Below are 24,393 nucleotides of genomic sequence, written 5' to 3'. Positions count from 1 at the left end.
TCCTATACAATGCTCAATTAAAACCAAAAAGGCAGAAAAAGAAGCATCTGGCAATGAAAAGACAACAGTTACAAACATGGTTGATATTCAGCCAAATAAATCAATAATCACTTTAAATGTTAATGGTCTAAGTGCATCAGTTAAAAACCACAGATTGCCAGAATGAATTTTTTAAAAAAATCCCAATAAGATGCAACTATACATTGTCCACAAGAAACTTGCTTTAAACATAAACATTCACCTTAAAAGTAAAGAAATAGAGAAAATATATACTAAGCTAAAACTAATCAAAAGAAAACCGGAGGACTATAAAATTTCAGACAAGGCCAATTTCAGCACAGGGAATATTATTAGTGACAAAGAGGGCAGAATATAAAACTAAAGAGGTTAATTTTCCAAGAGAACATAACAATCCTAAACATGAACATCTAACAACAGCACAGCAAGGCAAAAACTGATAACTGAGAGGAGAACCAGAAGAATCTACTATGGGGCGCCTGGGTGGCACAGCAGTTAAAGCGTCTGCCTTCGGCTCAGGGCGTGATCCTGGAGTTCCGGGATCGAGCCCCACATCAGGCTCCTCTGCTATGAGCCTGCTTCTTCCTCTCCCACTCCCCCTGCTTGTGTTCCCTCTCTCACTGGCTGTCTCTATCTCTGTCAAATAAATAAATAAAATCTTTAAAAAAAAAAAAAAAAAAGAAGAATCTACTATTAGAGCCAAAAAGTTAAATGCCCTCCATCAGTAGTTGATAGATCGATCAGGCTGAAAATCAACACAAATATCCACTTAACACCATGAACAACTTCATCTAATTGTCTTATATAGAATACTCAATCCTACAACAGTAGAATACATATTCTTATCAAGATCACATGGAACATTCACCGAGATAAACCACATTCTGGGCCATAAAACACTCATAAAACAAACAAACTTAATAGAAATCATACACTTCTGGGGAAGATGGAGGAGTAAGAGGACCCTAAACTCACCTTGTCCCTTGAATACAACTACATAACACACATATCAGTGTAAATAATTCGGAAAACGACCTGAAGACGGCAGAACAGATTCTTCACAGCTGAACACAGAGAGGAGGCCACATCGAGGAGGGTAGAAAGCAAAGATGTAGAAAGCGGGAGGGAGGGCTACCTCAAGCAAGAAGAAGGGAGAGGAGCACACCCCACACTGGGAACCCCAGGCACAGGGGACCCACGTTGGGAAGATGAATCCCAACCATAACATTTGGCTTTGAAAACCAGGGGGGCTTAACTTCTTAAGTTCTTATAATAAGTAAGGCTTAACACCTGGAACTTTTTTTTAAAAAATATTTTTTTTAAAGATTTTTTTATCTATTCTTTCGACAGAGATAGAGACAGCCAGCGAGAGAGGGAACACAAGCAGGGGGAGTGGGAGAGGAAGAAGCAGGCCCACAGCGGAGGAGCCCGACGTGGGGCTCGATCCCAGAACGCCGGGATCACGCCCCGAGCCGAAGGCAGACGCCCAACCGCCGTGCCACCCAGGCGCCCCTAAAAAATATTTTATTTATTTATATGAGAGAGAGAATGAGAGAGAGAGAAAGAGCATGAGAGGGGGGAGGGTCAGAGGGAGAAGTAGACTCCCTGCTGAGCAGGGAGCCTGATGCGGCACTTGATCCTTGGACTCTGGGATCATGACCTGAGCTGAAGGCAACAGCTTAACCAACTGAGCCATCCAGGTGCCCTAACACCTGGAACTTTAAAAATCAGTGACTGGACTCTGGAAGAGTGAGAGGAAACTGAGTCCTGGCCATTAAAGAGACAGCAATAGCAACCCTGCTGAGATACAGCATAGAAGAAGCAATCTGAAAAAAGCCTGGGGTATATGGGAGGGAGATTTGCTTGCTAATCTCACAACATGTGCTGGAGGGGCAGGGATCTTTGGGAAACTTCTCCAAGAACAAAAAGGCTAGTGGGCACCATTTCTCTCCCCTGCTTCCCTGCTTAGATACATGGACACCTGCAGGAACCAGTACAGCACCAACTCTCCACTAGCTTGCCAACAGTGTGCCTTGTGACCATGGCCTCCTGCAGACTTGCCTCCAACCCAGCCTTAGCAGATCTCCAAATCAGTGCCAAGCATCCTCCCATGGCAGACCTCAGGAAAGCTTACTAACACTATACACCCCACTCCCTAAATGCTTCTGCCAACTCACCCTCTCCAACCCATGTTTGGCAGTTTTCCCTGGTGGCTGCAGGTCCCCTTCCAAAGTGGACCAGCCTGGATCTTCCTGGCATCCACCCCACGGTTCTCCTTAGGATTTGCCCCCTCCAAACTGGCTTCATAAGAGTACATCCAAAGCAGTGACACAAGTGTGGCATTGTGCAAGCAGTCCTGACTGGGCCAGCACCATTCCAAGTGACTTCTTACCTGTGGCCCCAACTTGGTCTGGGGGCAGAACTCTGGTCTAACTGCAGACCCCACCTACCAATGAAAGACTCCCAGGGGACACACAGGGAGAGTGCCCTGCAGTTTGGTTCAACTGCAGCCTGGTCAATGCCTGGTCTGACCTAACTCAAGCCCAAGGTGGGCCCAGACTGGCACCTTAACAACACAGGGACCTAACCCTGTACACAACAGGCAAGGAGAGCCATTGCAGATGACTGGACTGAAAGCAAATGTGGCTCATCCACAACAGTAGGGCACATGCAACACCCACCGAAGACACCTCTGGAGTGCCAGGTTCTGGTGAACAGGAGACGGCACACTACAGGGCACCTGAGGGACCCTTCTTTATAAAGCCACTACTTGCAAGAGCAGGAGACATAGCTGACTTTCCTAACAAATAGAAACACACATAGATAGTGGTATAAAATGAGACGACAGACCGAGGAATGTGACCCAAACAAAAGAAAAGGACAAAATCACAGCAAGAGAGCTAAATGAAACATAGATAAGTAACATGCCTGATAGAGAATGTAAAGTGATGGTCATAAAGATATTCACTGGACTTAAGAGTGGAGAATCTCAATGAGACCTTACCAAAAAGATACAAAACATAAAAAAGAACCAATCAGAGATGAAGCACTCAATAACTGCAATTAAAAATACACTAGAGGGAATGAGTAGTAGAGGAAGCAGAGAACAGATCAGCCACTGGGGGGACAGAATAATGGGAAACAATCACACTGAACAGGAGAAAAAAGATTTAAAAAGAATGAGAATCAATTAAGTGAACTCCACAACACCATCAAGTGTGACAGTATTCACATTATAGGGATCTGTGAAGGAGAAGAGAAAAGAAGGCAGGAAATTTACCCCATAAGGCTATCAGCAGATTTTTTAGCAGAAACTTTGCAGGCCAAAAGAAAGTGGCATGACATATTTAAAGTGTTGAAAGAAAAGGAAAAAAAAAAAGGCAACCAAGAATATTCAATGCAGCAAGCCTCTCATTCAGAATAGAAGGAGAGATAAACAATTTCCTAGACAAATAAAAGTTAAAGGAGTTCATTACCACTAAACCAGCCTCACAAAAATGTTAAACGGGGTTCTTTGAGTGGAAAAGAAAGAACATAAGCAGGAGTAAGAAAAGTCGAAAGCACAAAAGTAGTATAATAAAATATGTCTATAAAAATCAGTCAGGGGATTTACAAAATGAAAGGATGTAAAGTATGACACTATATACCTAAAATGTAGGGGGGAGAGGAATAAAAATTTAGTGCTTTCAGAATAGGTTTGAACTTGAGCAACCACCAAATTAATACAGACTGTTATATGCACAAACCTAATGGTAACCACAAACAAAAAAACACAGTAATAGATACGCACAAAATAAAGAAAAGGAACCCAAGTATACCACTAAAGAAAGCCGGCAAACCACGAGAGAAGAAAACAAGAGAAAAAAGAAACAGAGAAGAACTACAAAAATGATCGTAAAACAGGTAACAAAATGACAATAAGTACATATGTATCAATAATTACTTTGAATGCAAATGGACTAAATGTTCCAGTCAAAAGACACCGGATGATGAATGGATAAAAAAGCAAGACTCATCTATATGCTACCTATAAGAGACTCATATCAGACCTAAAGACACGCAGATTGAAAGTGAAGGGATGAAAAAGCATTTATCATGCAAATGCAAGTGAAAAGAAAGTCGGGGTAACAATACTTATATTGGACAAAACAGACTTTAAAACAGACTATAACAAGAGACAAAGAAGGACATGACATAATGATAAAAGAAACAATCCAACAAGAGGATATAATAATTGTAATAATTTATGCACCCAACATGGGAGCACCTAATTACATGAAGCAACTATTAAAGGAAGAAATTGGCATTAACACAACAATAGTAGGGGACTTTAACAACCCCCTTACATCAATGGATAGATCATTAGATAATCAACAAGGAACAAGAATCGACATGAAACAAGATAGACCTAACAAGTATATTCAGAACATTCTATCCTAAAACAGTAGAATACACATTCTTTTCAAGAGCACATGGAACATTCTCTAGAATAGATCACATGTTAGGCCCCAAAACAAGTCTCAACAATTAAAAAATATTGAAGTCATACCATGCATCTTTTCCAGCCACAGTATTATGAAACTAGAAATCTAGTCACAAGAAAAAAATCTGGAAAGAGAAGAAGAAATAACAACCGATACCTCAGAAATACAAAGGATTATAAGAGACTATTATGAAAAATTATATGCCAACAAATAGGACAACCTAGAAGGAATGGATAGATTCCTAGAAACATGTAACTTCCCAAAACTGAATCAGGAAGAAATAGAACGTTTGACAGATTGATTACCATCAATGAAATTGATTCAAAAATTAAAAAAAAAACCCCAAAAAACAACTCCCAACAAACAGAAGTCCAGGAACAGATGGCTTCACACTGAATTCTAGTGAACATTTAAAGAAGAAGAGTTAATATGTTTTCTTCTCAAACTATTCAAAAAATATAAAAGGAAGGAAAGCTTCCAAATTCATTCTAAGAGGCCAGCATTACTCTGATACCAAAACCAGACAAAGACACTATAACAAAGGAGAATTACAAGCCAATATCTCTGATAAACACAGTTGCAAAATCCTTAACAAAATATTAGCTAACTGAATCCAACAATACATTAAAAAAATCATTCACCCAGATCAAGTGGGCTCTAAGGGTGCTTCTATATTCATAAATCAACCAACATAATGTATCACATCAACAAGAGAAAGGATAAAAACCAAGTGATCATCTCAATAGCTGCAGAAAAAAATAATAAATGCAGATGCATTTGACAAAGTACAAAAGCCATTCATGATAAAAACCCCTAACAAAGTAGGTTTAGAGGGAACATATCTCAACATAATAAAGGACATATAGGAAAAATCAACAGCTAACATTATATTCAATGGTAAAAAAACTGAAAGCTTTTCTCCTAAGATCAGGAACAAGGCAAGGATGTCCTTCCTTGCCCCTTCCATTGAACATAGTACTGGAGGTCTTAGCCACAGCAGTCAGACAAGAAAAAGCAATAAAAGGCACCCAAATTGATAAGGAACAAGTAAAACTTTCACGGTTTGCAGGTGACATGATATTATACATAGAAAACCCTAAAGGGGATCCTGGATGACTCAGCTGGTTAAGTCTCTGACTCTTGATCTTAGCTCAGGTCTCAATCTCAGGGTTGTAAGTTCAAGTCCCATAGTGGGCTCCATGCTGGGTGTGGAGCCTACTTAATTAAAAAAAGAAAAGAAAACCCTAAAGACTCCACCAAAACCTAGTAGACCTGATAAGCAAATTCAGTAAGGTTTCAGGATATAAAATTAATATATAGAAATCTGTTGCATTTCTATACACTAATAATGAAATAGCAGAAAGAGAAATTAAGAAAACAATTCCATTTACAGCTTCACCAAAAATAATAAAATACCTAGGAATAAACTTAACCAAGGAGGTGAAAGACCTGTGCTCTGAAAACTATAAAACACTAATGAAAGAAATTGAAGATGACACAAATGATTGGGAAGATATTCCACGCTCATGGACTGGAAGAACCAATATTGCTAAAATGTCTATACTACCCAAAGCAATCTATAGATTTAATGCAATCCCTATGAAAATACCAACAGCATTTTTCACAGAGCTAGACCAAACAATCCTAAAATTTGTATGGACCCACAAAATACCCCAAATAGCCAAAGCAATCTTGAGAAAGAACAAAGCTGGAGGTATCACAATTTCAGATTTCAAAGTATGTTACAAGCTGTAGTTATCAAAACAGTATGGTACCAGCACAAAAATAGACATAATAGTTCAATGGAATAGAATAGAGAGCCCAGAAATAAACCCACAATTATATGATCAATTAATCTATGACAAAGGAGGCAAGAATACACAATGGGAGAAAGACAGTCTCTTCAACAAACTGTGTTGGAAAACTGGACAGCTACATGCAAAAGAATAAAACTGGACCACTTTCTTACACTGTACACAAAAATAAACTCAAAATGGATTAAGAAACTAAATGTGAGACCTGAAACCATAAAAATCCTAGAAGAGAACACAGGCAGTAATATCTTTGACATCAGCCACAGGAAATTTTTTCTAGATACATTTCCTGAGGCAAGGGAAAGAAAAACAAAAATAAACTATTGGGACTACATCAAAATAAAAAGCTTCTGCACAACAAAGGAAACAATCAACAAAACAAAAAGACAATCTTCTGAATGGGAGAAGGTATTTGCAAGTGATATATTCAAAAAAGGGTTAGTATCCAAAATATATAAAGAATTTATACAACTCAATACCAAAAATACCCCAAATAATAGAGTAAAAAATGGGAAGAAGACATGAACAGTTATTTCTGCCAAGAAGACATACATGGCCAACAGATACATGAAAAGATCTTTAATATCACTATTCATCAGAGAAATGAAAATCAAAACTACAATGAAATATCATCTCACACCTGTCAGAATGGTTAACATCAAAGAAACAAGTGTTGGCGAGGATGTGGAGTAAAAGAAACTCTGGTGCACTGCTGGAGGGAATGCAAACTGGTATAGCCACTGTGGAAAATGGTATGGAGGTTTCTTTAAAAATTAAAGATAGAATTACCATATGATCCAGTAATTTCACTACTGTGTATTTACCCAAAGAAAACAAAAATACTAATTTGAAAAGATATATGCACCACTATATTTATTGCAGGCTTATTCACAACAGCCAAAATATGGAAGCAGCCCAAATGTTCATCGATAGATGAATGGATAAAGAAGATATGGGATATATGTACAATGGACTATTACTCAGCTATTAAGATGAAGTGAAATCTTGCCATTTGTGATAACATGGAGGGACCTAGAAAGTATAATGTTAAGTGAAATGAGTCAGAGAAAGACAAATACCATATGATTTCACTCATATGTGGAATTTAAGAAAACAAATGATCTAAGAAAAAAAAAAGACACACAAAAAATCAGACTCTTAACTATAGAGAGCAAACTGGTGATTATCAGAGGGGAGGTGGGTGGGAGAATGGGTGAAATAGGTGAAGGGGATTAAGGAGTGCCCTTGTCGTGATAAGTACTGAGTGATGTATAGAATTATTGCACTATATTGTATAGCTGAAACTAATATAACACTGTACATTAATTATAGTAGAATTAAAAAACAAATAAATTTAAAAAAAGAATAGAAATCATAGAAAATACATTGTCAGAGTATAACAGAATTAAACTAGAAGTCAGTACAGAAAGGTAATCGAACAATCCCCAAATACTTGGAAATTGACACACTTTTAAATAACACATGGATCAGGGAAGAAGTCTCGAAAGAAATTTAAAAAGTTTTAAAAATCTGAACTAAATGGAAATACAATAGCAAACAGAAGCCAACAATATGTAAAAAGAATTATATACTATGGCCAACAGGGATTCATTCTTGGTATGTGAGGCTGGTTCAACTTTCCAAAAATTAATCAGTATAATCCACTACGACAGAGCAAAGAATAAAAATCATATGTGCACAGCAAAGGAAATCAAAACGAAAAAACAAAATGAAAGGCAACCTACAGAGTGGGAGAAAATATTTGCAAATCATCTATCTGTTAAAGGGGGTAATATCCAAAATGTATAAAAACTCATACAACTCAATAGCAAAAGAACTAGCAATCCAATTAAAAAATGGGCAGAAGATCTGAACAGACTTTTTCCCAAAGATGACATACAGATAGCCAAAAGGTATATGAAAAGATGCCTCACCTTATACCTGTCACAATGGCTAAAATAAAAAAGATAAGAATAACAAGTGTTGGTGAGGATGTGGAGAAAAGGAACTCTTGTGCCCTGTTGGTGGGAATATAAATGTACATTGCTGCAGCCACTATGGAAAACAGTATGGCGGTTCTTCAAAAAAATAAGAATAGAAATACCATCTGATGCAATAATTCCACTACTGAATATTTACCCAAAGAAAATGGAAACAGTAATCCAAAAAGATCCATGCACCCCTATGTTTATTTCAGTATTATGTACAATAGCCGAGATACAGAAGCAGCCTATCAGAGGATGAAAGGATAAAGAAGTTGTGGTATTTATATTCAATGGACTATGATTTGACCATAAAAAAGGAGGAAAAGTCTCCATTTGCAACAACATGGATGAACCTGGAGGGCATTCTGCTAAGTGAAATAAGTCAGGCAGAGAAAGACAAATCCTGTAAGATTTGCTTGTAGGTGGAATCTACGAAAGCTGAAGTCAGAGAAACAGAGTAGGATGGTGACTGCAGGGACTGAGGGGGTGAGCAAATGGGGACATGGTGGTCAAAGGGTACAGACTTCCAGTTGTAAGATGAATAAACTCTGGGAATCTAATGTATGGCATGATGCGTATAGTTAAAGACGCAGTACTAAACACTTGAAAGTTGATGAGAGAACAAATCTTAAGTAACCCTACCACAGAAAAGAAACGGTAATTATGTGAGGTGATAAAGGTGTTAAAAAATGCTACTGTGTTGGGGCGCCTGGGTGGCGCAGTGGTTAAGCGTCTGCCTTCGGCTCAGGGTGTGATCCCAGCGTTCTGGGATCGAGCCCCGTGTCAGGCTCCTCTGCTGGGAGCCTGCTTCTCCCTCTCCCACTCCCCCTGCTTGTGTTCCCTCTCTCACTGGCTGTGTCTCTATGTCAAATTAATAAGTAAAATCTTTAAAAAAAATGCTACTGTGGTAATCATTTCACAATATGTAAGTGTATCAGATCAGCAGTGTACATTTAAACTTATACAATATTATATATCATTTGCATCTCAACAAAGCTGAACAAAAAAGGAAACCAACACTCATTACAAACAAAACAAAACATAAAACAACCCAAAATTCATCAATGGCAGACTGGATAAAAAATGTATAGTATGTTGGAATGATGAAACATCATATAGGAACAAAAATGAATAAACTATAGGTACATTATAACACAAATAAATCTTATATAGGGTACACCCCCCCCAAAGGAATATGTACAATGTATATAAAACATGATTCCATTTATATAAAGCAGAAAAATAAACACAAACCCAAAACCTACTGAACTGCATTGTTTAGGAATCATGAGGCAAATTAAAAATAAAAGCAGAGCAATTATTACCATAAAATTAAGAATAACGGTTACCTTTAGAGGGAACAAAGGGATTATATTCATCAAGTGATTTCTAAGGTGGAGGGAGAAATTATGTCCATGCAGGTGGCACACGTGGGGACCTTCCGTACTATCATTAGTGTTTTACTTCTTGGTAGTGGTTATATGGCTAATTATTATCACTCATTAAACTGTATACTAAACTTCTTGCTTTTTTTCTTTATGATATAATTCAGAGTTAAAATGGTAAAGAAAAAAAACCTCAAAATAAAACCCTGAACTTTTTAATATTTTTTAACCAAATTGTACAAATAAGTTATTCTGTACCCCACTCCTGAGTTGTACCCCACTGTTGGTCCTCTTTTCCCTGGTGTGGGTGTTGGGCATAGGGTAAGGCTATGGAGGAAGTTAATGAGAGACAGGGATGGGCTGAGGTTCAAAGAGGGAATAAAATACAGGAATGAGTTAAAGATAAGGAAATACTTAGAGTTCAAAGCCAGAGGTTGTTCAGGAAGAGAATGAAGAGTAAAGGGTAGAATTATGATTTGAGTGTCTGTCAGTCACATTAAATATTGGCTGATAAAAATGCAAACAGAATTTACATTTATTTTGCCAGAGCTGTTTTGTTGATGATTTATCAAAACTGTAGCATTAAAATAATGCCCTCAGGGGCGCCTGGATGGCACAGCGGTTGAGCGTCTGCCTTCGACTCAGGGCGTGATCCCGGCATTATGGGATCGAGCCCCACATCAGGCTCTTCCGCTATGAGCCTGCTTCTTCCTCTCCCACTCCCCCTGCTTGTGTTCCCTCTCTCGCTGGCTGTCTCTATCTCTGTCGAATAAATAAATAAAATCTTTTAAAAAAATTAAAAAAAAATAATGCCCTCAAACTACTCATATGAAAAAATCCTGATTTGGTTAAGGCAAGCATCTTAGAGGCAGTGATACCTGACTTGAGAAGGAAAACATGAGAAGATGAACATAGGGAAGCAGTTACCATAGAGGGAACAGCATAAGCAAAGACTCAGAGCCATGGAACAGCAGGTGTGTGCAAGGAAACAGCAGGGTGCTGCTGCTGGAGGTAGGACACGTGGAGAGCTGAGGCCAGAGAAGGGTGGCAGAGACAGCATGTTCCAGGGCTTTGTGTGCCATGTTAAGAGTCAAGAGTCTGCTGTTGGTAACCAAGAGCCATAGAAAGGTTTTATGGGAATGACATGGTTGTGAATAAACATAAAATTAAAAAAAAGCAAAGTATTAGGTATGCATGGACGAAATGTTAAAATGCACATATTTTCATTTAGATTAGAAATTAAGTCACAGTAATGCCTAAAGTGTTTAATTACAATTGAATAATTGTATTCCCTCTAAAGCCACTTGCCAAATAAAACAATTAATTGATAGGTCCATCATTCTGATTTCTCAGTCCATCTCTTGTGAATTTCATTACCAAGAGGCATGGAACATGCTATTCAAAAATCAGATCTTGTCTCATTAAGACATAGTATCACATGAGATTAAAATCGTTCATTTTGTGTTTCTCTTCATACATTTTAATTGTAACAGAAGACATAACTTAAATCATGAAAGAGGTAAATTTGTAACAAATAAGAGAACGGACTTACGATGGGATATGTCCTGATAAACCCATCATAAACTGAAAATGCATTCAATGTGCCTAACCTACCAAACATCATAGCTTAGCCCAGCCTACCTCAAATGTGCTCAAAACACATTAGCCTACCATTGGGCAAAACCATCTAACACAAGGTCTGTTTATGATAAAGTGTTAAATATCTCATGTAAATCATTGAATACTGTACTGAAAGTGAAAACAATGGTTGTATGTGTTCAGAATAGTTTGTGTACTGATCGTTTAGTCTTGTGATCACTGCCGCCACCCAGCGTCATGTGATGGTATCATACCACATCCTGCTAGCCCGCTAGTCTGGGAAAAGACCCAAGTTCAGAGAACAGTTTCTATAGAATGTGCATCACTTTTACACTATGGTAAAGTTGAAAAGCCATAAGTCAAGCCACCATAAGTTGAAAACCATCTGTATTTATCTGCTGTGCGGTACCTTTAGTAAATGCACTAGTTTGCAAGTGGTAAAGGATTCAGTAAGGGACTGGACAGATTTTTGAAGGATGATTTTAAGATAGATGCACAAGGAACATCTTTAAAGCACTTTGAAGGTTAGCATCTCCATGAATAACGCAGTTCATAGAAATTACAGACAATGCTCAATAGAATTCAACAGAAAGATTTATAATTGTGGATTGCTCAAAATCTCTACAGTGGCTAAAAATAATGGACAATTAAGGTGTGTTTAATTAGTTCTGGAAATGCTTAAAATAGATGATTCAAAGCCCTTAAAAAGGAAACATAGATATTGCTTTATTTGTGATAATAATAATGTTTCCACCTACTAGTGAAGGTTCATTCGCATTCCATAGCAGCTCACTGGGGTCCGCATTTTCTGGATCATATATCCATATAACCACCACCTACAAAATAAAAAGTGTTTGCATTCCTTTACATTTTGGACAAATTTCATTTTTAGTTGTGGCAAAACTCAACCATAAAAGTGTTTTTATTTATTTAAAAAATTTTGATTATCCCATTAAAAATATCAAAAGTGATACGTGTTGTTTTCAACAAGTGAAACAAAGCAAAGACCTATGAAGGAAGGTCTGAGGTAACCAATGTTAAAACCCTGTATGAATGTGCATATCTCTTTCTCTACAATCATAATTAGACACAGCAACCCCTCACCCCCTCACTTTTTACAAAAATGAAATCACACAATGCATGTTATTTCTAATTTGCTTTTGTTACTTATATGCCATGGTCATTTCAATAGACGTAGATCTAATTTTTTTCTTTTTTGTTAATTTTTTTCTTGAATAGACAATTTATTCACATAGTTAAAAAACAAATTACATTAAAAATGAAGTAAAAATAGTCTCTCCCACTCTGTATTCCATCACTCAATCCCCACAAGCCCACTGCACCCCACAAGTATCTACTATTAGTAAGTTTTCTTGTTTATATTTCTGTAAAATTTTTGTGCATAACTAAGATGTTATTTTTTCTTTTTATATAAATGTAAGTATGCTAACCACATTTTTTCAAACATTATATTCTTCACTTAAAGTTTTATCTTAGAGATCTTTACATATTCTCATTAACTTTTCTACTGCTTATTATTCCAAATTATGGAGGAATCATAATTAACTAGTAACCTACTAATAAACATTCGTTCTCAATCCTTTGCCATTATAATCAGTGCTATAATGAGCAAATTGTGTGTTATTTTGACCTTGGAGTATACCTGAAAGTGTAACTGTTGAGGCATATGGTACATGCATTTGTAATTTTCATAGATACTGCTAAACTCCACCAATATACCGTCACACCAGCAATGTATGAGATTTCTTCCTTCTTCACAGCCTTCCCAACATCGTGCGTTGTCACATTGCCAGTCCGATGGGTGAAAAATGGTACTTTGATGCAGTTTTAACCTGCATCAATTTCATTATAAAAAAAGTTTGAACATCTTTCCATATGTTTAAGTTCCACTTGTATTTCCTGTCTTGTGAACTATTCATTTTTGTTACTTATTTTCCGTTTTTCTATGGGGTTGTTAGTCTTTTATTTATTAATTTTGGGAAGTTCTTTATGTTAAGACCTTCTACATCTATGTTTTATATCTTGATCTGTGTTGTGGTTATGTGGATATATATACACACATATATGAAGATTTTATTCCTTTTATAATTATATGACATTCCTACCTATCCTATTTCACCTGTTTGCCTTAATTCTATATTGTCTCTATATACTGCTGCCCTCCCTCCTTTCTTCCTTTCTTTCCTTCCTTCCTTTTTATAGCAGGGTTTTATTTCTCCTTTATATTTCCTTCACCTATTAAGCCTCTCTCAATCTATGTAACTTGATTTAAACAACTAGTGTGTATCCTTCCCTGTCTTTCTCCCTAAATATTTACATGTATTTTTAAAAAGAGGCATTTTAAGAGTTTTAAAACTCTTCCCACATTCTGTTATACATATTATAATAACACACTTCCCACATTTTCTTTTTCTCATGCATATACATCATTGAAATTCCCCAGTGTCAACTTTTATAAGGACTGAATAATATTCTACAGGTGTACAACATACTAATTCAATAGTGCCATACATCATCCAGTGTCCCTCATTCGATAAACTCTAAGAGTGGCTCTTGCTACAGGTTTTGTGTCTTTCTTGTTAAATTTATTCATGTTTTATATTCTTTATTGCTATTATAAATTTACAATATTGTACATTTTTTGTCTTACTACTTATACTATTATGTTCAAGATAATGTTAATTAATAATGATGACACTGAGCACATCTGTCCAGTTCCTGATTTTAGTTGAATCAGAATTATTTCATGATTTATAATAAACATTTTCAGTTATTTGAAAAGTCAGTGTTTTTTATTAAAATCAAGTGGTTTCCTTCTAAACTTGCTTCGCTTGGTGTTTTCATTAGGAATGGCTATTCATAATTTTTAAATTTACTATGTGATCATTTATTTTCTTCTTTATTGTGTTGTTGGAATGGATATTGTTGTCAGATTTCTTGGTATTGAACCAGTGTTGCATTCTCGAAGATATTATTTTAATATATTGCTGGATTCCATTCGCTAATATTTGTCCAGAATTTTTGCATCTATATATACAAGGATATTGGTCTACACTTTCTTCCCTTCCTCCCTTCCTAACTTTCTGTTTGCCTGCTTTTGGTTTTAAAGTAGTGTTGGATTCAGGAAATGAATTGAGGAAACTTTCTATCTTCATTATGATCAGGTGAGACTATATTGTTAAGCACAGATGATATCATTTTCCTCTTCGTAGATTTTTCTGTTATCGTGAAATAATTTCCCTCTTTATGTCTTTTAAAGTTTTGGGGCTTCATGTATCTTTTATTTGACATTCATATCATCACCCCAGTTTCCTTTTGATAGTATTAATCTGTTTGCATCATTTCTTTCCAAATTTTGTGTTACTCTTTGTTAACTATGTAGCTTTTACCAAAATCAGATTTCTGGAGTTTTTGTCATTTAATGGGTGAATTTAATCCAATCACAATTTTGATTACTAATTTAATTTAAATGATTTTGAAAATCTTATTTTTGTGTCCCTATATCCTATGTTTTAATTTTTCTTTATTTAATGTTTCATTACCTCCTATTAAATTGTTAGCATTTTAAAATTTCTTCTTCCAGAACTCTACTTTTTAGCAATTACATATTTATTTCTATGACTTTAATAGGCAGTCTTACATTTTTACATGCATATTTAATGTAGGCTAAAGTTGATCCAGTATCCCTATCCTGAATGCTTATAAGGACCTCAAACAATTTCTTTTTTTAAAATAATGTTTATTTTGTTATATTAGTCACCATACAGTACATCCCCAGTTTTTGATGCAATGTTCCATGATTCATTATTTGCGTATAACACCCAGTGCGCCATGCAATATGTGCCCTCCTTACTACCCATCACAGGCCTATCCCAATCCCCCACCCCCCTCCCCTCTGAAGCCCTCAGTTTGTTTCCCAGAGTCCACAGTCTCTCATGGTTCATTCTCCCTTCTGTTTAGCCCCCCTTGATTCTTCCCTTCCTTCTCCTACCAATCTTCCTATTTCTTATATTCCATAAATGAGTGAAACCATATGATAATTGTCTTTATCTGCTTGACTTATTTCATTTAGCATAATCTCCTCCAGTCCTGTCCATGTTGCTGCAAATGTTGGGTAGTTGTTCTTTCTGATGGCTGAGTAATATTCCATTAGGACCTCAAACAATTTCAAACCCAAATGCCCCTTCATTTTCCACTCTTTTCTTGGCTAGCTTTTTAATTTTATTTTGTTTAAAAAACCATTATTGAAAGCTTTGATTGTCAATGCTTATTTAAATTTATTAGTATATTATATAGCTCATTTGTTCGCCGTTATTTACTACATCCTGTACTTTAGTTTTTCAGAGTACTCATGTCTTCAGTTGTGAAGAATTCTCCATAATCATCTCTTTCGGTATTATGTCCAACTCACTTTATTCCCCTTTTGGAACTCCTATTATAGTATGATAAACTGTCTCAGTCTATCCTCTATGTCTCTTAATTTTTTAGATGTTTTCCATATCTTCACTTTTATAAAGTGCATTCTGCATGATTCCTATTCCAAATCACTAAATCTGCAATTTTCTCAACTGTGTCTGGTGTTCCATTGAAACTGTTATTGAATTTTTATTTTTAGATGCCTATTTTTTCATTTCAAGACATTTTAGTGAGAGGTTTTTCAATTTCTGAATGCTGTATAATTGTTTTTTTAATTTTAATTCCTGGATTTAGTAGTCTTTCAGATGGTTCTCATTCCTTGTTTTCAGTAGTATGAACTTTCTCCATTTTTATGTGTCCATTCCAGACTGTTTCTTGTGGTTTATACCTTTTCCTTTGAGGTTATTTTCAGAGGGTTTGTTTTCTAGGAGGATCTTATACACTCTGGGTTATGGAAATGAGTTTTGCAGTCACCTCTGCCTGGGCCCTACGTGTTTCACTGCTTGCATTTTTGTGTTTTAGGTTCTTTAACCTCTTGGGCTACTGAACTTGGACGTCCGCCTCATACTTCATGTAGTTAACTCCTTATGCGTTTATAGCCCCCGGAGGATGTATCACCTCTTTGGAATTACTAGAAGCCTGTGAGTGGAACTTTACTATTTCCCACTTTATAGACATTTTGTAAATCTAGTATCATGTAAGGAGATTAGTTTCAGCTCCTCCTTCTCTCATAGGTTGGAGGCCTTCATTTTCTATCCTTATACATACAATAAAACATCACCCCTATCTAGTAGGGCTTATATTCTATTATTCCTAGTTCCGAAGTTGATGTTAAAACTCTGGCTTTAAGTTCTTTAATTATTTCTCACACAAATGCACCTATGTTGATGTGAAAGTGTATACTAGCATTCTCCACACATATTTTCTAAAGGCTTTTCTTTGTTTCGAGTGAGATGGAGGTTATTCTGTATTATTTGGGTCTGTAATATGTACTCTACTTCTAGAATTTTCCCTCTATCTTCTATATTAAAATTATCCAATGATAAACACTCTCTTGTTTTTCACTGTTCTAGCTTTAATAAGAAATTTATATCATCAGTTGGATTTGGGATAAGTGTACACACGGACACATGGGCTCATTCAACTATCTTGATCTACTATTGGAGGTTTATTTGTTTATTTATTTTTCACATGCTAGGACAAAAGTACTGCTTAAATTATGTTAATTTAAAAATTATGTACATATATGCATGTTGTGGGCCTGTGTCTGCCTGTGGACTTTGCTGCTGAGGCACCTGCTGCGGAGCTGGGCAGAGGGGAGCAGACAGCAACTCCCTGGGATGGGAATAATAGCAGGTGGTGGGGAAACAAGTGTCCTCTGTCATGCTTCCATGGCAGGGCCTATGGCTGAAACCTTGAAGTGTTGGCAGGTCCCTTCTGTGTGCTTTAGCTGAATGACTCCGAGACTGTAACTCAGACAATAGTTTTGCCAGCCTCCACTTCATCACTCTCAGGAACCACATCCTGGAGTACAAGGAAATAAAAAAACAGGAAGCCAGAGAAAAGGTGCTGTTTTTACTTCTCCCTTGTGAATGACTTCTTAGAATCAGGAAACCAGAACAAAGGCCTTGTCTTTAGCTTCTCTTTTGGGAACTTCTTTCTCATTCAGGGTCTTTGTCGAGTTCCTCTTCAACATTTCCCTGGGTGTAGGAGTCAGGGGATGATCCAGAATTTGAAGAAAAATTCATAGATTACTGGCTTATTATAAAAAGATCTAACTCAAGAATAGCCAGATGGAAAAGATGCAGAGGGAAGGCATGGGCAAAGGGTGAGGAGCTTCCATCCCCTCTCTTGGTGCTCATTCTCCCTGATTATCCATGTGTTCACCAACCAGGGAGCTCTCTGAACTCTGTCCCCTTGGGGTTTTATGGAGGCTTCATTATACCAGGAGGTTTATTTATTGATTATAATAGTTATTATTATTTTATTGCCTTTATAGTAAGTCACTGCTTTGAAAAAATTATACTCTCTATAGAGCTTTAATTTCCAAATATTATCACCTTATTTCAATTTTTAAAAATTTCAATCTGCTATTTTAGGATGGAATGTTCTCAATATATCTGTTAAGTCCATTTGGCCCAATGTACCAAGCAAAGCCAGTGTTTCCTTGTTGATTTTCTGTTTACATGATCTGTCCATTGATGTAAGTGGGATGTTAAAGTTCCCTATTATTAATGTATTATCAATTAGTTCCTTTATGTTTGTTATTAACTGTTTTATGTATTTGGATGCTCCTGTGTTGGGTGTATACATATTTACAATTGTTACATTTTCTTGTTGAATTGTCCTTTTTATTATTATATAGTGTCCTTTTTTGTCTCTTGTTACATTCTTTGTTTTGAAGTCTATTTTGTCCAGTATGAGTATTGCTACTTATATTTAGGTCTGAAATAAGTCTTTTGTAGGCAGCATGTAGATGGGTGTTGGGTTTTTATATATTCTGTCACAATACATCTTTGCATTGAAACATTTAGTCCATTTACATTCAAAGTAATTATTGATAGATACTTACTTATTGTCATTTTATTATCTGCTTTGTGATTGTTTCTGAAGATTTTCTCTGATCCTTTCTCTTTTTCATGGTTTGCTGATTTTCTTTAGTGATATGTTTGGATTTCTTTCTCTTTATTCTTTGTATATTTATTAGTGGTTTTTGATTTGTGATTTCCATTAGGTTTGTATATAACCTCTTCTGCATGTAGCAGTCTATATTAAGTTCATGGTCATTAAAAGTTTGAATGCATTCTTTACTCTCCCCACATTTTAGATACATGTTGTTATATTTCACATACTTTTATTTTGTGAATCGCTTGACTGTTTTTTTTTTTTTACAGAAATATTCATTTTTACTGCTTTTGTGATTCTTACTTTTATACTGTCACCTTTGGTCTTTCCTTTCCACCCAAAGTGTCCCTTTTAATATTTCTTGCAGGGCTGGTTTAGTGGTCATGAACTCCTTTAGTTTTTGTTTCTCTGGGGAACTCTCTTCTCCTTTTCTGAAGGTTAACCTTGCTGGACAGAGTATTCTCAACTGTGGATTCTTCCCATTCAGCACTTGGAGTGTATCATACCACTTCCTTCTGGCTTGGAACATTACTGCTGAAAAATCTGCTAGCCTAATGGGTTTTCCCTGGTAAGTTACTGTCTTCTTTTATCTTGTCTTTTGTTTTTCTTTATCACTATATTTTGCCAATTTAATTACAACATGTCTTGGTGTTTGTCTGCTTTTGTTGATTTTGATGGGGGTTCTCTGTGTCTCCTGGATCTGGATATCTGTTTCCTTCCCCAGATTAGGGAAGTTTTCAGCTATTGTTTCTTCAAATACATTTTCTGACCCATTTTCTCTCTCTCCTTTTCCTGGGACTTCTATAATACAAACGTTATTATGTTTTATGGAGTCACTGAGTTCCCTAACTCTATTCTTGTTTTGCATAATTCTTTTTTATCTCACGTTTAGTTTGATTGCTTCCCATCATTCTGTCTTCTGGATTACTAATTCATTCCTATCCTTCTTCCAATCTCTGTTCATTTCATGAAGCATGTTTCTCATTTTCTTTATTGTGCCCTTTATCTCTGCTATGCTGTTCCTTATGTCTGTGTTAAGGATCTCACTCATGTCTTCTGCTCTTCTCAGGTCCAGTGAGTATCCTTATGAGCAATGCTTTAAATTCTCTACCAAGGCATGTTACTTATATCTGTTTCACTTAGATCTCTGGTTATGGCCTTGTCCTGTTCTTTCACTTGGGATAAATTTCTCCGTCTTCTTATTTTGTCTATATCTCTGTGGCTGTTTCTGTGTGTTAGGAATGTTAGCTATGTCTCCTGTTCTTGAGGGTAATGGCCTTATGAAGAAGAGGTCCTGTAGTGCCCCGCCATGTAATGTCCCCTGTTCCCCAGGATCTGGTGCTTCTGGAAATGTCTCCAATGTGTGCTGCATGTACTCTGCTGTTTTATCTTGGCTGCTTTATCCTTCAGGCCAGTTATCTGCAGAGTCTCTCTATGCCTATTGTAGGCAGTGTTTGGTCCCTGGCTATAATACGGCATGTTTTAGCTAGATGTGTTTTGGTCTGTTTCTGATATGAGACTTGTTGCCACTGCTGGCAGAACAGAGGCCCTGCAAAATTCCCACAGTGGGATGTGTGGTGTGAGCAGGGGTTTGGGTGGTCTCCTGGGGAAGGTGGCCTGCTGCACTGGGACTGGGCAAGTATGTTTCAGATGGGTGGTTCCACTGGAGTGTGTGTGGAGGATAGGGTTTGATATATACAAGTTAGTTAGCCAATGTCGGCACTGCACTGGTTTCTGCAGGTGACCCCATGTTTGCTGAGGGTCGGGGCGGGGGGAATGGTTCTGGGCAATTCCTTTGTTCCCAGAGATGTCTCTCCATGAATGCTGCCTCTCTGGGACTCACAAATGAGTGAATAACCTTCCCAATGTGTGTTGCAGGCACTCTTCCCATCACTGTTTCCATGCTGTATTTCTGCTAGTTATTGTCCTGACTTCTCCCCAAGAGCAGTGCAGTCGCCTCTGGACTGTATTCCAGTCAAGCTCACTGACCTTTAAAACTCCAGACTGCAAGAACTCACAAAATTCAGCCCCTCTCACTTTCCAAGCCAATTGGTATGAGGATTCATTTTTCCTGTGTGCTCCCCTGTGTGCTAGTCTATCTCTCAACCTTCTCTGCAACCATGGCTTCCTCCTTTCTATGGGGGCCATGATCTGTTTCTCTCCCAAACTGCATCTCTGCACTTCCTACCTTCTCCATTGTGGCTTCTTGTCTACCTGTAGTTGTGGAGTCTTCAGGTCAACTTCTGGTGTATTTAGGATAATTTGATAGTATCTAATTGTATTCATGGAAAGAGGCAAGCCTGGAATCCTCCTACTCCACTGCCATCTTCCATCCTTGGACTAGATTTTTTTAAAATTTAAATTCAATTAGCCAACATACAGTACATCATTAGTTTCATATGTAGAGTTCAATAATTCATCAGCTGCATATAACAACTAGTGCTCATCACATCACCTCCTTAAAACCCATCACCCAATTACCCCATCCCCCCTCCCACCGCCCCTCTAACAACCCTTAGTTTGTTTCCTATAGTTAAGAGTCTCCCCTTCATAGCCTTAAAAATTATTGAGATTCTCACAGAGCTTTTGTTTTATGTGGGTTAGATCTATCAATATTTACCATGTTACCATGTAACAAATTAAAACTGAGAAGATTTGAAGATATTAATTTATCTTAAAAACTATAATAAACCCATATATGTTAACATGATATATATTTTTAAAAATAACTATTTTTAGAAAAAAATTAGAAAAGTGGTTGTTTTAGATTATAAAATGTCTTTAATATCTGTCTTAATAGAAGACAGCTGAATTATCATCTGTGCTCCTACATTCAAGCTATTGGTATATGTTGTTTTGGTGGAAGCATGTGGAGAAAATCTACCCTCACACAGATATGTGGTTGGAAAAGGGTAGACCTCATGGATCTCCTGAAAAGATCTGTGGAGCTCTAGGGCTCCTCAAACCATATCTGTGCTCCAAGCAAATTTTGTTGAAAAATTAGTTTGGAAAATTCTCCTTCTGGGAAACACGGAAGATTAGAGAGAAATAATATAGTAGTGATATATGAAGGATATATAAAATTTTAAAAAATGATTACCTGGGTTAAATTGTGATAGAAACTTCTGTTGGGAAAAAGAGGAATCATATTTTAGTAAACAGCACACTAAATATTAGTTTGAATATTACACTTTCAATATATATGTTTCTAAGTCCTTCAATATTCTCCTTATATTCTATTACAGACACATAAGCAATTGAATACTAAATGTTAAGAAAACTACATATGTCTGTAATTAAACATAACTATTGATTTTCACATGTCATCATGTGTCAAAGTGCTGAGAGGCTTGAATCTGCATGCTGCCTTGACAATACTACAAGTTCATGTAGCCAAAGTTGCATGAGTATTAATCTCTAAAAATATGACAGGATCATTCTGCCTAAGAACACCTGTAGTGTTTACATGCTGTAATTTATGTCAGATACAAGTTCATTAATTAGCAATGCAAATCTTTTATTAATCAGCCTTTCAATGTAAATTTTCTAAAAGGGACAACATTCATTTGTATGTTAAGTTGCATGTTTTTTAGAAAGTGATTTTTTTCATTTAAAGACATCTATATTTTCTTTATCATATAATCTCTAAAAGTCAATGCCTCAGGACTATGTTCTTTTATTTGCTGATTGCTGCACAGTGCCCAGTGCATTATTATATATAAAACAAATGAAGATATTTTGGGAGTCAGTAAATATGTATGCAGTGAGTGTCTGAGACCATATAAGGAAAACATTATTTCATACGTTCAATCTGATTTTAGAAAAAGAAATGAAAATAAGTACTATAAATCTTGATAGACAAATGTGCTAAGAGTTCACAGAGTACTAAGTTGATCAAAAAGATCCGTAGCTCCAGAGCTGGATGTCTGCCCTGCGTTATGCTACTTGTCAGAGCTGCAGGAAATAAGAACAGAAGTGGGTCACTGAGTTACCTGTCTATCTGGAAAGGAATATTTAAAGGGAAAAGGAGAAATGTACTGATAATATGAGAAAGGCTTTATTTAGTATTAATACTAAAAAGGTTATAAAAAGTAACCTTGTAGAGAGATAGTATCAGCTGATGTTAAAGTAACAACCTTGGTTCCCATGGAAGATTAGCAACATTCTGTTGGCTCTTTTATCAGTTTGCTTGGCTTTCTTGAGTTGGTGCACAGAATGAAGTGTAGAGTGAAAAGAAGGCCAAGGAAAGAAACCTGAATGGAGCTGACAGTTAAGGTAAGGACAGATCATAAAAAGCCAAGGAAAGAAACTGGGAAAGGATCATTATAGAAATAGAAGAGGCTGGTATCACCAAGATGGTGCAGTAGGAGAAGCCAGGCTCTGTGTCTCCACAAAAATCAACAAATAGACAGCTATCTACAAACAGTTCTGGATTGCTCAAGAGTCAACTTAAGAAACTTCAACATAGTGGAACAAAAACCTGAGAACAACTGGACAAGAAAGGAAGGAAGAATGCTTCATTTTGTCCTTATCCTCCCATCCACCGAGCTGGCACTGATCAGTGCCAAGAGGTAACTCACCAGCTAGCATTCCCCTCCCCAGGAAAGGGAGAGCAGGGAGAGTGACCAGTTTCCCCAGCTTTCCTGGGTATTACATGAAGGACCTGCTTTAGTTTCATCCCACCCAGGGAACAGCAAAGCTGAGATGTATAGAGATGACTAGGAACAAGGAAGAACGGTGGAGACTACCAGTATTAGCCACACTGTGGGAGAAACCAGGGTTCCCAGTGACCTGCTCTGTACAGAGGACCTGGCAACTTTCACCACAGAAGAAACCAGTGATCAGTACAGCTACCATGGACCCCTGCAGACTTCACTAGTTTTCACCCCACAGGTTTTGCATTTGCAGATGCCAGCTGCCCGCACCCATTCCCCTCCCCTCACCCCTGCCAGAGAATGGGACCCACACAGACAGCTAGCCCCAGCCTCTGCACCTGTGCAAGTGCAAGATGCAGCCTAGAACCCCACAGCTGACAGCCACCCCCTTGTGGGTGCTTGGGGGCTAGCTTCTCCAAATGTGTACCTATAGGCCTCTCAGCCCAACTTCCATTACTTGCTCTGCTACCATGAGCATGTCTGTGGCAAGACCCTGCAGTTGTGGGAATGCATCCCAATGGCCAAGGCTCTCAAAGGTGTTTGTGAGCCCAGACCTGGCCCTGTCTACTATCACTGGCCTCCACTGCTGTGCCTGCATCCATGGTGAGACACCAAAGCCACAGGAGTGCACTTAGACAGTCAGGACTCCTATAGCTGCTAGTGTGCCTGCATTCAGCCTGGCCCTTGCCCTCAACAGTATGTGTGTTTCTGAAACTGACTCTGTGCCAGTGCACAGAAAACTACAGCAGGCCCTCACAGCTGAGTATGTGCACACCACTGGCTTGGGCCACTATCACTTCCTGCTCTGGTCCCTAGTCACTGGACCTGGAGGATCTGCTGAGAACCCTGACAGCCCTTACAGTGACTATGGACTGACACATAACCCTGACACCACCAAAGGAACACTGTAAATTCCAGTAATGTATCCCCCAAAATGGAGATAAGAATCCTAAAAAGGAATTCAAAATAACAGTTCTAAAGATGCCCAGAGAGCTACAGGAGAACAAAGATCAACAACTTAATGATAGCAGAAAAACAATAGAAGAACAAAATGAGAAGTTCAAAGATAGAAAACATCAAAAAATAAAAAAAACCCAGAAATTTTGGAGCTAAGGAATACAATGACTATGCAGAAGAATTTATAAGAGGGCTCCAACAGCAGCCTGGACCAAACAGAAGAAAGAATCAGTGAACTGGAAGACAGATCATTTGCAATTACCCAGTTCAGGAAATAAAAAATAAAAACAAAATAAAAAGGAATGATCAAAGCCTGTGCGACTTATGGGATACCATTAAGAGAAACAATCTATGCATCACTGGGGTCCCAGAGAGAGAAGAGAAGGGAAAAAAGATTAAATGGCTGAGAACTTCCCAAACCTAGGGAAAGATTT

At 37.3% G+C, this 24,393-nt stretch overlaps 1 protein-coding gene across 1 annotated transcript in view; it reads right to left on the bottom strand.

Moving 5' to 3' along the window:
- The window catches only part of CATSPERE (catsper channel auxiliary subunit epsilon), a 175,942-nt gene that overhangs the window by 105,937 nt on the left and 45,612 nt on the right, over window positions 1-24,393 (bottom strand). The window contains exons 6-7 of the mRNA XM_040636085.1: window positions 21,448-21,472; window positions 12,044-12,121 (exon numbers count right to left, since the gene is read on the bottom strand). Coding sequence (XP_040492019.1) covers window positions 12,044-12,121; window positions 21,448-21,472 — 103 coding nt within the window. The remainder of the gene's footprint in view (window positions 1-12,043; window positions 12,122-21,447; window positions 21,473-24,393) is intronic.

Source organism: Ursus maritimus, unplaced genomic scaffold (genome assembly GCF_017311325.1).
Source record: "Ursus maritimus isolate PB19 unplaced genomic scaffold, ASM1731132v1 scaffold_2, whole genome shotgun sequence".
Lineage (NCBI taxonomy): Eukaryota > Metazoa > Chordata > Mammalia > Carnivora > Ursidae > Ursus > Ursus maritimus.
The sequence above is the reverse complement of the archived record's forward strand: the minus strand, read 5'-3'. Positions and strand labels throughout refer to the sequence as shown.